The 17,550-nt window shown below is 34.3% G+C and overlaps 1 protein-coding gene across 1 annotated transcript; it reads right to left on the bottom strand.

Annotated features, from left to right (window-relative positions):
- Positions 1 to 2,679: 2,679 nt before the first annotated feature.
- Positions 2,680 to 3,134, bottom strand: LOC131168374 (uncharacterized). The gene is made up of 2 exons (XM_058127775.1): positions 3,120 to 3,134; positions 2,680 to 2,952 (listed from the first exon to the last, which is right to left on the bottom strand). The coding sequence occupies exons 1-2, from the start codon at positions 3,132 to 3,134 to the stop codon at positions 2,680 to 2,682; spliced, it is 288 nt and encodes a 95-aa protein (XP_057983758.1).
- Positions 3,135 to 17,550: the final 14,416 nt, after the last annotated feature.

The raw sequence follows: 17,550 nt of genomic DNA, 5'->3' as shown, positions 1-17,550 counted from the left end.
AATTGCCTAGCCGTTTGATGGTGTGAACTAGAAACAGTCAGCCGACTGACAAACCCAGCCGATTGACATTTTTGAACTGTGTCGGGTCGGCCGACTGGCATTTAATTAGGTTAAATTCTGATCAGACAGAAAGGTGTCAACCATCTGTCCAGCCGACTGACCCTGTGAAAATTGCCTATCTAGTCGCCTGTCCAAACATTAATTTTTCAAAGGTAAATGTTATAAAAACTTGGGGGACACTTCAAGCAACGTGGGGAACAAGGAAACTCTTCCTAAAACCTCTATAAATACATGTGAAATTAGAATAGCTTTCCCAAAAGAGGGCGGGGGGTGTGAATTGGATTATTTAAAAATTTATTGTCTTTTTAACTTTTTGCTTGTCTAACTGTAACAACAAGAAAGTAACTTAATTAGCTTATAATTATAACTAAATCACACCACAAGGTACTGAAAAATTGAACACACAATCCAATCAACCAAAGTATGAAATTCAAATAATCATTTAAGATTTCTTTATGCATTTTGTCTGCTGCTCTGTAATTGTTTGCAAACCTGCTTTGAATGAATTTTGTATTGTGCTTCTCTGGATCAAGATTTTCGCAAATTAACCAACGCACTCCCTTGTGGGTTTCCACAAATGGTTAATTAAAACGTACTTTTTTAAAATCACGAGTATTCTTTAAAAATGGATTTTAAGCCCTGCAACCTACACTTGGCATACACAAGAGTATATTGTACACAAAATAAAGAGTAAGGAAGAGAGAGAGAGAGAGACAGAGATTTTACGAGGTTTGGCTTCAACACAGCTTATGTTCTCGCCTTTGGCAAACCACCAAAGGATTTCACTATTGTAGTTCCTTTACTAGGTGGAACAACACCTTTACAACCACTCCTTCAAGTAGGCTAGAGCCCGCCTCTCCAAACGATGTACTCTTGCTCGGCCAATGATCCAACAAGCCTGGAATCGTCCAATAACTACAAGAGAAATAGCAAGAGGATGTGTACAAAGAGTGCTCACACACTGAGCAAGTTAGTACAATTCAAATCTATATACTTCAGAATTTAAATATCAAGAATGAAATACAATTTGAAGCCCAAGATTAGAATTCACCAAGTTCCCTTTTCTCCAAATGAGAAATCAGTAAGTAGAACTCAGGGATTAATGATCAACACGTTCATAATGTCAGCACTTTCAGATTGCAAGTAATTGAGAAAGTAGGAACTTTGTATGCAAGAGAGCTTAGAGCAGATTTTTCAATTCTTGGTGTGTTTTGATTTGTAAATCCATGTATTTATAGGCTTTCAAAAGTGTTTTCATGTTGCCTAAGTTTACTTGGAGTATTTTCTAAGTTTTTAGAAATTTTGGAGCACAAGCAATAGATATTTAGAAATTAAAAACATTTAAAAATTTTGCCCATTTACAGTGTTCAGACGACTGAACCTTTGGGGTCAATCTTCTGAAGTTCCTTAACCTTTGAAAATTTTGAACTGGATACATGGTCAGACGATTAAGGTTAGGGTTCAGACTTTTGAAGTCTCAGGTTCAAATGGTTGAAGTCAGAGGTTTTTCTTTTGAGGTTCTTTTTCCAGTTTCTGTGTTTCACCAATAATTCTTCAGACGATAGAGCTTATTCTTTAGATGTCTGAGGTAATTCTTTAGACGATTGAACTTAAAGTTCAGTCTTCTGAAATTGCCACTTCAGGCTTCTAAGTAGAAACTTCAGTCTTCTGAGCAATTTATTTTCTAATTTTTCATTTCCATTTCAAAATATGTTTTGCTCTCTTTCTTTATTCTTTTTTAAAACATTTTCTGAGGTTTTAAAATAGGTCTCTAAGTGCATATAATTCCCATAAAGAGCTTTAAATGATATTTCAAAAGATATTTAACTTTGAAGTACATACATTGCTCATCCTAAACCTTATACTCTAAGCTTGAAATCATCCACTTCATGGTTACTTTGAAATCCCTTGGACTTTAGCTTGAGTTGGTTTTAGTTTCCCATGCTTTGATCAATCTAGTGCTACTTTGAGTTTCTCTTGGATTACTTGTTAGTTAATGTAGCTTGATGGTCCACAATGATCCTTGTTTTCTTGTCAAACTTGAAACACCATTACTCAATCATTCCAAGTTAGAATATCCTTTGTTTGTTATCACCAAAATTGATTGAAAACCCCAGTTAGGCCAATAATCTCCCACTTTTTGATGATGACAAATAAGGCGCAAAGATAAGAGTTTCTTTGAAAAAGACTCCCCCTTACTATAAGCATCCTTTTCACATAAGAAGAAAAATTTAAGTAAACAAATAGCATATCATCCAAGTATGTCACACTTTATTTAATATAAAACTTTTAGCTCATAAAGTATGTCGTCTTACTTGCATATTTGTATATTATTTTTACTTGCATCAAGTTATGTGCCATATTTCACTTTAGCTCATCAAGTTATGTGTCATATTTCATTTTGTATTGATCTTTGCTAACAATATTTTCTCCCCCTTTGTCATTATTCAAAAAGAAACAAAAAATAGGAAAGTGAGTCATATAATAACAGCAAAGAGGTGTTTACATAAAGAGATTTTACATTCAAAAAGTGTCAAAAACCAACAATAAAAAAAAAAAATTCAACTAATACACTGCAAACAACTACATCATTAGCTAGTTATCTATGCTAGTTTTTTCCTAATGGTCTTCCTCTTCTTCTTGTCCTCCTTCTTCCTCAGTTCTTTCTTCCTCTTCCTGTCCTCCTTCTTCCTCAGCTCCTTCTTCTTCTTCCTGTCCTCCTTTGTCCTCAAATCCTTCTTCCTCTTCCTCAGTTTTAGCATCAGAGCTATTAGCTTCGCTGCGAGGAGCTGAGCTGATGTCCATGGGATCACCTACCTTAGAAGATTTTTCCTGATATTCCTTAATCCAAGTTATGCGTTGATCAAGTAAAGTAACTTTCTCCTTGATATTCTAAATCCCAGATCACACTTTAGATGAGAAAGTGGAGAAGTCTTACTAAAAGGATAAAAACTATGAGGGTGTATCCTAGGAAGATCCCTGATCATGTGTAGGAGGAGGAGGAGCTGCGGCTGAGGCTACTGGTGCACGCTGAGGTATACCCATTTTAAAGTACCAACCTGCATTGCCTTCATCGTACCCCATTTTTTTTAGGGTGGTAACATTGAAAAGATCATATCGAGTTCTTTTAATGAAGAATTCAGAACTACTGGAGATTTAAAGGTGGGTGAAGAGAAGAGTGAGAACACCACCATAGGGGAGAACAACTCTAGAGGATTCTAGTTTGGCCCACATCCATTTTATAATCAAACTGGCCAAATCTAATTTTTTACTTTTGAGAAGACACCAAAGGACAAAGCACTCCATGTATGAAAGATGTTCAAACGAACCTTGTTTGGGGAGAATATTGTAGGCAACAATTTTATGTAAAATTTGAGCTTTCAAACTGAGTTGCTTATATAAAGGAGGATGCCCAAAGTAGACGGGTTCACTGTCCATAATTAATGGGAGACAGGTTTCGGGAGTAAATCCTTGTTCTGAAATCCGGGATTGATTGGGAGTAGGACATTCAAATTCTCCTGGAGTAATTTTGAGGATAGGGGATAAAATTTCAGAATTCAAAAGAATTTTCTTCCCTTTCACTTCAAATGAAAAAATGCCATTTTCATAAGTCAAATTTGCATAGAATATTTTAATGAGATGAGGAAAGATACCTTTGGGTTGCTGAACAATGAAATCATACCATCCTATGTTTTTAAATAACGAAAGAATTTCAGGAAATTCAGCAATGAGGAAGGAGATATATAACACCTTACCCAGAATAGGATCTATGGAGCCGAGAGAGGCACGATTAAGAAGTTTGGCTTGTGGTGCAACAAGCCATTTTTCAATATTTTGTTCATCCTTTCTTGAAGAAGAACTGTAGTTTGCTGTTTGTTTGGTGTGAGGCATGTTCGGAGAGATGAAAGAACGTGATTGAAAGCCTAGACTTTGTGAGATTAACCTTGGAGGAGTGCATGGACCTTTGGATTGAATGCTTTCTGGTTGAGAGTGGAGAGAAATAGAGAGAGGTGAGTTCTAAAGAGTGATAAAATAGACTTCAGATGTCTGAAATTAGGGTTTTGAAAGGGTTGTTATATTTAAACTCCACGACTTCAGAAGACTGGGGACTATCTTCAGTTGTCTAAAGATTTACAGATCCGGAATTTGAAAAGTCAATAGCCTCCTAGATGTCTGAAGTTCCAAGTTCAGTCTTCTGAACCTGCATTCTACAATGTTAAGTCATCTAAGGATTTAGGCTCATATGGCCGAATTTCAGAAAAATTTCATAATTTATTTTCTAAAGCAATTCTCTGCTATGTATTAATCCAAGTTCTCTCCTTATGGTTATAAATCTTTCTTCACTAAGAGGTTTTGTAAATATATCTGCCTATTGATCACTTGTATTGATAAATTCAAGTATGATATCCTTTTTCTGAACATGATCTCTTAGAAAGTGATGTCTTATATCAATGTGCTTAGTTCTCGAGTGTGAAATAGGATTTTTGGAAATATTTATCGCACTTGTGTTGTCACACTTAATCGATATTGTTTGGTATTCAAGATTGAAGTCTTTTAGTTGTTGTTTCATATAAAGTGTTTGTGCACAACAACTTTCGGTAGCTATGTATTCGGCTTCGACTATGGATAATGCTATGGAATTTTGGTTCTTTGAAAACCAAGATACTAGTGAGCATCCTAGAAAGTAACAAGTACCACTAGTACTTTTTCTATATATTTTACATCCTGCATAATCCGCATCAGAATAGCTAATCATTTCAAAATCAATCTCCTTGGGATACCACAATCCTAAATCAAAAGTGCCTACCAAGTACCTTAGTATTCTTTTAACCGCAACTTGATGAGACTCCTTAGGTGCTAATTGAAATCTAGCGCGCATGCATACACTAAACATAATATCGGGTCTACCAGCTGTCAAATACAATAAACTTCCTATCATTCCTCGATAGTGTTTTGTCTTTACTGATTTTCCTTTTTCATCTTTATCAAGGCTTGTCGAGGTGCTAATAGGAGTTCCTATTGGTTTACTTCATTCCATGTCAAACTTCTTCAACATATCTTTAATGTATTTTGTTTGATTTATAAAAGTTCCACTTTTGGCTTGTTTGATTTGTAACCCTAGGAAATAATTCGACTCTCCATCATACTCATTTCAAATTCATTTTGCATACAATTTGTAAATTCTTTACATAATTCCTCATTTGTAGCTCCAAAAATAATGTCATCTACATATATTTGTAATATTAGCATGTGTTTGTTTTTATTTTTTTATAAATAAGGTGCTGTCAACTTTTCCTCTTAAAAAATCTTTACTAAGTAGAAATTTGCTTAGTCTTTCATATCAAGCTCTAGGAGCTTGTTTTAAACCATACAAAGCTTTTGTTAACTTAAATACATGATTTGGATTTTTTGTGTCTTCAAAACCTAGAGGTTGTTTAACATAAACTTCTTCATTTATATATCCATTTAAGAACGTACTTTTTACATCCATTTGGTATAGTTTAAAATCCCTATGAGCTGCATAGGCTAGGAGCATTCTAATTGCTTCCATTCTAGCTACAGGGACAAATGTTTCATCATAATCAATAACTTCTTCTTAGTTATATCCTTGTACTACTAACCTAACTTTATTTCTTACAACTACCCCATTTTCATCTTTCTTGTTTCTAAACACCCATTTGGTTCCTATGATTGAATGTCCTATGGGTTTAGGTACTAGTTGCATACTTGACTCCTTTCAAACTAATTTAGTTCTTCCTACATAGCCATAATCTAGGAATTGTATTTTAAGGCTTCTTTAATATTCTTGGGTTCATCTTGAGATTAAAAGGCATAATGGTTGCATATATTTTTCAATGATGCTCTAGTGGTTACTCTTTTTTATGGTTCTCCAACAATTTGATCTTTTGGATGACTTTTAACATATTTCCACTCTTTTGGTACTTCTTGGTTTTCTATGGAGTTTTCATTTGAGGTTTCATCATTGTTTTCTTCTTTTATTTCACGATTATCATCTTTTTGTGAGATATCTTCTCTTTCATCATTCTTTATTTCTTTGACATAGTGATTTGATTCATCAAAAGTTATATATATGGATTCAACAATAGTAAGAGTTCTTTTATTATAAATCCTATAGGCTTTACTATTTGTGGAATATCTTAAGAAAATACCTTCATCAGATTTTGCATCAAACTCCTAAATCATCTTTAGTATTGAGAATAAAGCATTTGCACCCAAATACATGGAAGTGGGATATGTTGGGTCTTCTACCTTTCCATAGTTCATAAGGTATCTTATCTAGACTTGATCTAATGGATACCCTATTTATAATATAACAAGCTGTATTTACAGCTTCTACCCAAAAGTATTTAGGTAAATTATTTTCATTTATCATGGTTTTTGCCATTTCTTGGAGGGTTCTATTTTTTATTTCAACAACTCCATTTTGTTGTGGAGTCCTAGGTGCTGAAAAGTTATGGTTTATTCCATGATCATCACAAAATTTATCAATATCTTTGTTTTTGAACTTTCTACCTTGATGACTCATAAAGTTAGTTACATTATAGCCTTTTTCATTTTGTAGTTTCTTGCATAGAGTGGTTAGCATGTTACAAGCTTCATCTTTATTTACTAAAAACAATACCCAAGTGTATCTTGAATAATCATCTACAATAAAAAAAGCATATTGTTTGCCTCCTAAGCTTAGGATTCTAGTAGGACCAAAAAAGTCTAGCTACAAGAGTTCTAAGGGTCTACTAGTTGATATGTACTTTTTATTTTTGAAACTTGTTTTGACTTGCTTTCCATTTTGGCATGCATAACAAATCTTGTCTTTTACAAATTTTGTATTTCGTAATCCTTTTACTAAATTTTTCTTGGATATTTTAGATGATAGGTCCATGCTTGCATGTCCTAGTTTCCTATGCCAAAGCCAACTTGTTTCATTCATGGCAGCTAAACAAGTCACATTTTGATTTACTAAGTTCTCAAGGTTTATACAATGTACATTATTTGCCCTATGAGTTGTGAATAAAGTTTCATTATTCTTAGGGTTTTGAATAACATATTTGTATTTTTTAAAAGTTATTTCAAAACCTTTGTCACTTAATTGACTAATGCTCAAAAGATTATGTTTTAATCCTTCTACCAACAACACATCATCAATTGAAAGAGAAGGTTCTTTACCTATTTTTCTAATGCCAATAATTTTACCTTTGGCATTATCACCGAAGGTCACGTGAACTTGGTCCTATCACCGGTCATGTGTCTTGAACACCCACTATCCAAGTACCACTTTTCCCTTGATGGTGTTGTCCTAAGCACACCTACAATGAAGGATTCATAGTGCTAGTGTTTGGAACCCAAATTTTCTTAACTTTCTTAGAATTATTTTTAGTTCCATTATTTACTTTCCATTCACCTTGAATTTTAACATATTTTCTTTTGAGTGGGCAATTAAACATCACATGTCCTTAATTCTTGCACATGTAGCAAGTAGTGTGTTCATTTTTATTGTTTGAAGAAGTACTAGCATAGTGCTTTGCTTCTTTGAAAAAATATCCCATGTATAACTTCTTACTTCTTTTATTTGTTTTTCCATTATATCCTATCCCTTCTCTGTTTCCATGTAATCTTTGTTGTCCAATCATTTTTTCAAAATTTTATTTTCCTTTGGTAAAGTTAGAAATTGTTTTCTCTTTATCCTCTATTGATTTCTTAAGTTCAATTATTTCTAAATCCTTCTTATTTAAATCACCTACTTGTATTTTGCCTATCTTTTGAGCCATATATTTTATTTCCTATTCTAACTTTTCAATACGAGATTCTTTCTCCTTTTCAATGGATTTTGAAGTTTCAAATTGTTTTCCTAGTTTTTCATTTTGCTCTTTCAAAGTTATGTTTCTTTTAGAGACTTTGAAAAATCTTTTATGTAAAGCAAATAACTCAGTTGTAGTTCTTTATAGGAGGGCATGCTATCGTAAGATTCATCACAAGACTCATTACTAGATTCCGTTGAGGAGTAGTAAAAATTTACCTCTTCCTCATTTGCCATGAAACACATATTTGCTATCTCTTGTCTACTTGACTCGTTCTCTATTTCGCTTGAGCTTGAATCATCCCAAGTAGCTTTCATGTCTTCCTTCTTGAGTAAAGGGCAGTCTGGCTTGATGTGTTCTGGTTTCTTGCAATGACAACATATAGGAGGATCATTTTTACTTTTGTTTTATTTTTTACTTGTTTCCCCTTTTTCAGATTTATTTTTACTAAACTTTCTAGGGAACCTTTTATTTCTTCTATAGAACTTGCCAAGTCTTTTAGTGATGAATGCTAATTCTTCTTGGTCTAGGTCACTTGATTCACTTTCATCTTCACTTGAGCTTTTACTAGATGCTTTTAAGGCGATGGACTTCTTGTGCTTAGGTTTAGGATTTCTCTCTTTTAATTCCATTTCATAGGTGAGTAGTGAACCTATAGGTTCAACTAGTGAGGTGGTCTTAAGATTCCTACCTTTTGTAATTGCAGTGGCCTTTGGTTCCCATATAGAGGGAAGGCCTCTTAGTATTTTCCTAATCATCTCATAGGTAGTGTAGGTCTTTTCTAAGGCACTTAAAGAATTTATTATGTGAGTAAATATGGTATACATACTAGAGATTGTTTCATCTAAATTCATTTTAAACGCTTTATACTCACTTGTCAACATATCTATCCTATTGTCTCTAACATCTACTGTTCCTTCATACGTTACTTCTAATTTGTCCCAAATTTCTCTGGCCATTTTGCAGGCTATGAACCTATTGAATTCATTAGCATCTAAAGCACAATTTAGGGCATTTATAGCACTTGAATTTATTTGAAGCATTTTATAGTCTATAACGGTTATATCCTTTTTCTCTTTAGGAATTTGTTTTCCATCTACTATCTTAGTAGGAATTAGATCTCCATCCATAACTACTTCCCCAATCCATATGTTGAAGATAGATTTGCATACGTTTTTTTCCCAAAAAGTATAGTTATGTCCACAGAAGATTGGTGGACGGGTTGAGGATTGACCCTCTCCAAAGGGAGCTACACCTATATGTGCCATTAGATCTTTTCATATCTTCTTGTTAAGATTTACTATAACTAGGCTCCGATACCAATTGAAATTAGAATAGCTTTCCCAAGAGGGGGGGGGGGGGTGAATTGGATTATTTAAAAATTTATCCTCTTTTTAACTTTTTGCTTGTCTAAACATAACAACAAGCAAGTAACTTAATCAGCTTATAATTATAACTAAATCACACCACAAGATACTGAAAAATTAAACACACAATCCAATCAACCAAAGTATGAAATTCAAACAATCATTCAAGATTTCTTTATGCCTTTTGTCAGCTGACCTATAATTGTTTGCAAACTTGCTTTGAATGAATTTTGTATTGCGTTTCTCTTGATCACGATTTTTGCAAATTAACCAACGTACTCCCTTATGGGTTTCCACAAATGGTTAATTAAAACTTACTTTCTAAAAATCAAGAGTCTTCTTTAAAAATGGATTTTAAGCCCTGCAACCTGCACTTGGCATACTCAAGAGTATATTGTACAGAGAATAAAGAGTAAGGAAGAGAGAGAGAGACACGGAGATTTTACGAGGTTTGACTTTAACACAGCCTATGTCCTCGCCTTTGGCAAAGCACCAAAGGATTTCACTATCGTAGTTCCTTTTTTGAGCGAAAAAACATCTTTACAACTACTTCTTCAAGTAGGCTAAAGCCCGCCTCTCCAAACAATGTACTCTCGTTCAGTCAACAATCCAACAAGCCTGGAATCGTCCAATAACTATAAAAGAAATAGCATGAGGATGTGTTCAAAGAGTGCTCACATACAGAGCAAGTTAGTACAATTCAAATATATATACTTCATAATTTAAATATCAAAAATGAAATACAATTCGAAGCCCAAGATTAGAATTCACCAAGTTCCCTTTTCTCCATATGAGAAATCAGTAAGTAAAACTTAGGGACTGATGATCAACACGTTTAGAATGTCAGCACTTTCATATTGCAAGTAGTTGAGCAAGTAGGAACTTTGTATGCAAGAGTGCTTAGAGAAGATTTTTCAATTCTTTGTGTGTTTTGATTTGTAAAACAATTTATTTATAGGCTTTCAAAAGTATTTTCGTGTTACCCAAGTTTAGTTGGAGTATTTCCCAAGTTTTTAAAAATTTTGGAGCACAAGCAATTGATATTTGAAAATTAAAAATATTTAAAAAAATTGCCCGTCAATAGTGTTCAGACGACTGAACCTTCGGGGCCAGTCTTTTGAATTTCCTTAACCTTTGAAAATTTTAAACTGGATACAGGGTCAGATGATCGAGGTTAGGGTTTAGATTTTTGAAGTCTTAAGTTTAGACGATTGAAGTCAGAGTTCAGTCTTCTGAGGTGCTTTTGCTAATTTTTGTGTTTCACCAATAATTCTTTAGACGACTAAACTTATTTTTCTAACGTCTAAAGTAATTTTTCAGATGACTGAACTTAAAGTTTAGTCTTTGGAAGTTGCCACTTTAGGCTTCTGAGCAGAAACTTTAGTTTTCGGAGCATTTTTTTTTTTTTTTTTTTTTTTTTTTCTGATTTTTCATTTCCATTTCAAAATATGTTATGCTCTCTTTCTTTATTCTTTTTTAAAACATTTTTTGGGGTTTTAAAATAGGTCTCTAAGTCCATATAATTCCCCTAAAAAGCTTCAAATTATATTTCAATAGATATTTAACTTTGAAGTACTTACATTGCTCATCCTAAACCTTATACTCTAAGCTTGAAATCATGCACTTCATGGTTACTTTGAAATCCCTTGGACTTTAGCTTGAGCTAGTTAGTTTCCCATGCTTTGATCAATCTAGTGCTGCTTTGAGCTTCTCTTGGATCACTTGTTAATTAATGTAGCTTGGTGGTCCATAATGATCCTTGTTTTCTTATCAAACTTGAAACCCCATTACTCAACCATTCCAAGTTAGAATACCCTTTGTTTGTTATCACAAAAATTGATTGAAAAGTCCAGTTAGGCCAACAACATGGTTTTACAAATCAAGCTATACCAAGAGCCAAGGAATCGAAAAATCTGCTGAAAGCTATTTTGCAAGCCGGTTGTTCTCTTATGCTTAATACTTTGCCTAGCTAATATTGCTAAATTTCTGAAAGAGCTGATCTTCCTAATCTATTCCTACTACTAATCCTTATCTAAGAATAATATTGGAGAATTCTATGCTTGAGCTTCAATTCTATTTCAACTTGATATTCAAATTCTTAAAGTACATAGTACTGAATTTGTACTATTCTACTTTGTTCGAGAGTGTTCTTGTACGCAGCTACTTTTTTTTGTATTCTTGCAGCATTTTTGATGATTCCAAGGTGTTTGGATCATTGGCTAAGCATGGGGTATTGCTTAGAGAGGTGCAGCTCTAGCCTAATTGAAGGAGTGACCGAGTGAGTGGTATCACTTGGAGAGGCGGGCTCTAGCCTACTGAGGGAGTGTGTAACGATATTGTTCCACTTGAAAATGGAACTGGTTTAATGAATCCTTTGGTGGTTTGCCAAAGGTAAGGACGTAGGCTGGGGATAAACCGAACCTAGTAAAAACCCAGTGTCACTCTCTCTTTCCCATACTCTCTTTACTTTCAGCATATATAAAATGCGTGGATGTTTTAAATTCCTTAGTTATATACTATGTGGATTAGATATTAAATAAACTTAAGCTTAATTTGTTTTTGGGATTGCGGAAATAGAAAGGGCGTACGTTGGTTGATCCATACTTTGCAGAAACTGTAAGGGAGTATGTTGATTGGTGAAACACCCGAAGACTCTTTAACTAAAAGTTTATTTAACGTCTAAGCTTTTGGAAAGAGTATTGGATTTTATATTGTACTTTATTTGGAGAAAGCAAATTCATTATCACAAGGCTTGCATTAATCACAGGGCTTGAATAAAAATTTCACATATACAAGGCTACAAACAAACAAAAGCTGAATCTTATATCTTAGTTTGGATATTGTGGTTGATTGAAAAATTGATTGGTTTGATTGATTGGTTACTTGATTGTTTAAGTACTTGTGTTGTGTTACTTTGTTGGTATATGGTTGTGGATTGGATATTGTTTTAAGTATTTTTTGTGTATATGATAAATCAACAAGAAGTCCAGAATTCATTAAAAATAATTAAAAGAAATTTTTAAATCCAATTCAATCCCCTCTTGGGACTACACCTTAGTTTTCAGAGAACATTTTATTTGGGCATTTATTTCATTCAAGAGTTTTACGCTCTCTTGCTTGCATGTTTGAGAAACATTTTTGAGAGTAAAGATTTGGGATTTCTCCACATATTTCCATGGTAAATATTTTGTTGGAGAAATATATCCTTACTTTGATTTTCACATAAAGTTTTAAATGCTTGTATTTTGTTTTGTGTGTGCAAAACTTTTGAAAGTAAAACCCTAGGCTCTCCTATTTCTTATTACAAATATTTTGGGAGAAATATTTGATTTAGGGTTTAAATCTTTGAGGTCCGCATCATACATATCATATTCATAGATTAAAAAAAATTAATTTGAAAGCACCCTTTCTCTATTGAGCACATTTTATATCATATTAGAGTGCATGCATTTAGAGCTTAAACGTTGTACATCTCTGCTAATATTTAGAAGCATTTTATCATGCACAAAAATATTATTATTGTATCGGTTGGGTTCAACCTGGAATTGAACTGGGGAGTCTCGGCTCTGTAAGTGAGTTATGTTTCTCCTTTTCTTTCTTCTGCTCATTCTTTTCATTTTCTTTCTTAGCTAGGACAATCATTACACTCTTATGTTGTTTTCATACTACCAATGAGAATTGAGCTTGAACAGGCATCCACGAAATAAGTCTGTCTCTAGGGGTGGCTTAATTTTCATGTGTTGAGTAAGCTACAGGGGCTAAATTTATATCTCCCCACTTGATGTCACCTCTAGGCTAGAAAATTCAAGAATAGAGACTAGTGTATAAGGACTATCCAGAAAATATAAGGAAAGTTGAGTTTTATAAACTCAGAGTTTGACGTCAACAACTCAAGAAATGAATAGTAGGCTTAACAGTACCTCACAAGGTGTCATAGTCGCCACGGTTGTTCTATTAGTGCTCTCAAGGAACCTAAAGTGTAAATAATCATGTGTTAGTGCATCCTAGCCTAGTGAGATACCATGTAAATACCAGCCTTTACACCACCATATTAAAGCAAATGAATCATTAGTCAACTATCCTAGAGTTTCAAAGCATATATTGACCATATCATGTAAGACTATACACAAGTAACTCGCTATTTCGTTAGTGAGCATAACAAAATCATATAGCTGATAAGCTTATGCATGTGACATATAAGTGATATAAGAGTATATAAAGGGTATGAATAGTGTTAGCATGGCATAAAATAAGCACTGTTCATGGAAAAGTTTAAATTTTGGTCATTTTTGTGCTAAAATATGCTAGTATTTCCTACCCCCTACCCCCAACTTAAAACTTCAGTTTCCTCACTGAAGTGTGAAAAGAAAGAACAGAACCTAGGAATGTGAGATGACACTGCATGGTGCAATGAAGATCAAATGGTGTGCCTGCATATGGAAGAACACAGCGTCCAGAAATAGCATGCATGCAATATTACACCGTAGTACCAAAGACGATTCCAAAAACACTATGTAATTGCATTGGTTGCAAAACGACATTACACTGTATGTTATGTCATTACAAGCACTGGGAATGCCACAAAATCATGGTGAAAGAACAAAAAATGAAGGAAAAGAAAATAAAAGAGAAACCGCAAACATATGACGTAATGAAAAGAAAAAATATATATTTGCTCCAAAGGAATATAAAAAGGTCAAGTTAGGGACATGACACCACACTTCTACACGTATAAGGAGTTTTCAACTAACCAATGCCTAGTTTATGAATGAGTCAATTTAGGGTGGTCTTGGTTGGATGTGGCAAGTAAGTGAGAAGATGCTAGGGTGAAGGACCCGACATCTCATAAATAGGCTAGATTCCTTTCGAGACTAGTTCACTCCATATTCTAGCATTGTTCCTTAAAATATGTGGGATGTTTGATCATGACATTCTCCCTCACATATGAGAGTGAACCTATTTTCTTAAGAGTTTTTAAGGGTATACCAGTGAGGCTGAGTCAAGACGACCATTCTGTAGGTGTTTGGGAATATCCTGAGTCTAACATTTCATGCACTTTACACATGCCTTGTGATATTGCCTATTTATACATGGATTTACATGACTATATTAACTCTGAATTGCAATTGGTGGTTGATTATCTGTGACTTATGTTTTTCTTGATGACTGTGTGATGTTGAGACTTGCATGAGTGATTCGTTTTGGAGTTGTGTGTATAGTGAAGTCATGAAAGAAAGAGCCTGTATGTAAAATGGTATGAATATGTTGCATGTGCTTTTATCTGATGTTCATTGGAAATGGTGTTTGTGGGTATCACCCTGGAAACCCTCACGAGACTACAACTCATCCACTAGGGTCAATTTAGGGGTTTAAAGCCTTGTTGCATATAGTAAATGCAACCGTGTTTCCCACAAAATAAAAGGTAGATAGGATTTTGTAGTTTTCTTAGTTTTTGTTTTACTTGAGGACTAGCAAAGTGAAAGTTGAGGGTTGTGATGAATCCCTACATGATTTTCAATTACTTTTGCTTATTCTCTTTTATCTTGTAGGTAACCCTTTGTTAACATAGGAGTTATGCAAGGTTTGTTTGTGTTGTAGGAAATACAGGTTAAAACCAAGGAGTTAAAGCATTACGAGAAGCCAAGGGAGTAATGGGGGTACTTAAAGCTCAAATAAAATGTTCAACCAACTTCCAAAGGCCTTAAAGCATCAAAAGGGAAAGAAGACTCTGTTCCACCATGTGTTGCACCTGACAACACAAGGGACGACCAAGTCACCCAATGCAGACTCCAAGGTTCAAACTGAGACCGAATTGCTGCAAGGTTTGACCAAGTGTTTGACCAAGTGACCCTTTAGGGCAACCAAGTCAAGTAACCTAAAGAATAGTGAGCTTGAGATACTGAGAGTCTCGATCAAGTGCTCAACCAAGGAGACTTTGAGGGAGACCATGTCGAGTTCCTTAGATTTCCTGAAGTTCGAGATCATGCAAGTCTCAACTATCAATTTGACCATCAAAACCCTTTGGCGTGACTTAGTTAAAGACGCTGATGATTCAAATTCCTGATTTCCCATGAGTCTCGACCAAAGCGCGATCAAGGGAAGCATGAGAGCGACTTGGTTGGTAGCGATGATCTTTTGCATGAGATTTGCTGCAAACTTTCCTATTTTGAATATCAAACTTTGTAAACCCTAATGGGTATAAGTAATAGCTATGAACATGTTCTTTGGGTTCCTCTTTGGCTGATTTTGGGTTAGTGACAAACCTAAAACGCCATTGAGAACCGCTGTAGGTTAGATTTACATGCTTTTGAATTTACATTCCTACTCTGGTTTTCTTTGTGTATGCGATCATTGGTGATAGACTATTTGTTCTATAATAAAAAAGCCATCTTTACATGCTTTCTCTTTATTGCTTTCTTTCACTGCTTTGATTTATATGATTTCTTTTACATCTCTGATTGTGATGAACATTTAGTAGATAGGATAGCACTTCTACAACTTCAGTTAGGTACACATAGTAGGCTACGGTCTCCTGTAGAGGTTCTTGTGATTGTTGTGATAGAGAATACTCTGGTTCTCGACCGTGCTCTGGATGATTGGTGCACCTTTGCTGCCCTATGTGTTGGCTCTATGAGTCTAATTCTGTTTTGATAATGAAAAATCACTTGGTATTTTACCTGTGCATTGAGATTTTGAACAGGATCATGACTTAGCATGCGTGGATGGTAAGTACAGTATGGAAGTCATAAGGAACATGAAGTACATACCACTTGGCACAATCCATGGAAGTTGAAGAGCAAAAGGATAAAGGCAATCCATATTTTCAATTGTAATTTGTTTTTTAGTCTTGATGGTATTTGCATATATCATAAGATATGATGGGAAGCTCAAAAATGACATATAAACCGACATATGCATTTTTCATATGATGGATTTGCATTTTAGAAGGATCACAGGACAGAAAAATAGGGCATTCGTCAACTAGCTATTTGAAGTTGTCGACGAATTCATGTAGAGCACTCATAAACTAATGCATCATCTCATCGACGAGAAAATACCGAGACCCTAGTTTTTTCAAACAGCCAATTCATTGACTAATACCCTGCTTTAGTCGATGAGTTACTAAAGGACATTCTTCGACTGGTACGAACATTCGTTGACGAGTGTGTGGTGCAAAAAGATGCTCCAGCACTGAAACAAACATCTTTTTCATTAAATGTATTTTAAATGATCCAACGGCTAGAAATTATTTAGATGCTGAGAGCACTTATATATATATCAACCTTAAAAGCTAGTTTAACAAACTTTGCCAATATTCTATTGCATTCAAACATCTTTTGGGCACTTTCTTAGTTTTTCAAAGGGCTTTCACTCTCATATCTTTCAAGCATCTTTGGTACTGAGGTTTGATAAACATATATTTTATTTGGACATTCAATCTTTATCTTCAAACTTTTTCTTCTCTTATATTTTTATATCTAATATTTTATTGAGAGCAAGAACCCTAGTTTTTCATATATTCTTTATTTCAAAAACCTTTTGGAAAAGGTTTATACTAGGGTTTAAATCTTTGAAGCTTTCTCTCTCATATTTTTTATTCAAAGATTTCATGTTCTATTGGATTTACAAAAGCTATTTGTGTGCAAACCCCAGATCTCCAACATACTAGTTATTTGAAAAATAATTTTTTGGAGATACATCATATTGGGTTTAGATCTTTGAGAAAACTCATCATACACATTTTTGTACACAAAGATCATATATTTTTTATTACAAAAATCATATTGAGATCATTACATATTCTCTCTTAAGCTTCAAGTTATATCTTGTGAGAGTGCTTAGGTTTTCACTTGTACACATTAGCTTGTTAAGAAGCATAAGAGTGTATCTGAAATTTATCTTTGTCACTTGTATTGATGGTTTGGGTTGTGAACCAAGGAGGAGGAAGCTTTGTCTTTTATAACTATCAGATTGTAGGGAGGAAGTTGTGGCTCTTGTAAGTAGCGAATTGTAATAGGAAGCTCCATCTCAAGTTAAGGAGTGGTATAGTGGAATCCTTAGGTAGTTTGCCCAAGGCGAGGACGTGGGCTGGGTTTGGCCGAACCTCGTAAAAACTGTGTTTGCATCTCTCTTCCCTTAACTCATATAAATTTTCACTTGTGTTTAATCATTTGCTTATTGTGTATGTATTAAACATTCATTGCATTTGCAAGTGATTGGGTAATATTGATTAATGGATAAAGTCACCTAAGTTGTGCTTGTATGATTATGGTTTTCAAAATTAGGATCTAAAGACCAAATTTTTT

Source organism: Malania oleifera, chromosome 1, assembly GCF_029873635.1.
Source record: "Malania oleifera isolate guangnan ecotype guangnan chromosome 1, ASM2987363v1, whole genome shotgun sequence".
In the NCBI taxonomy this organism is placed as follows: Eukaryota; Viridiplantae; Streptophyta; class Magnoliopsida; order Santalales; family Ximeniaceae; genus Malania; species Malania oleifera.
This window is presented reverse-complemented; position numbering and strand designations above follow the sequence as displayed.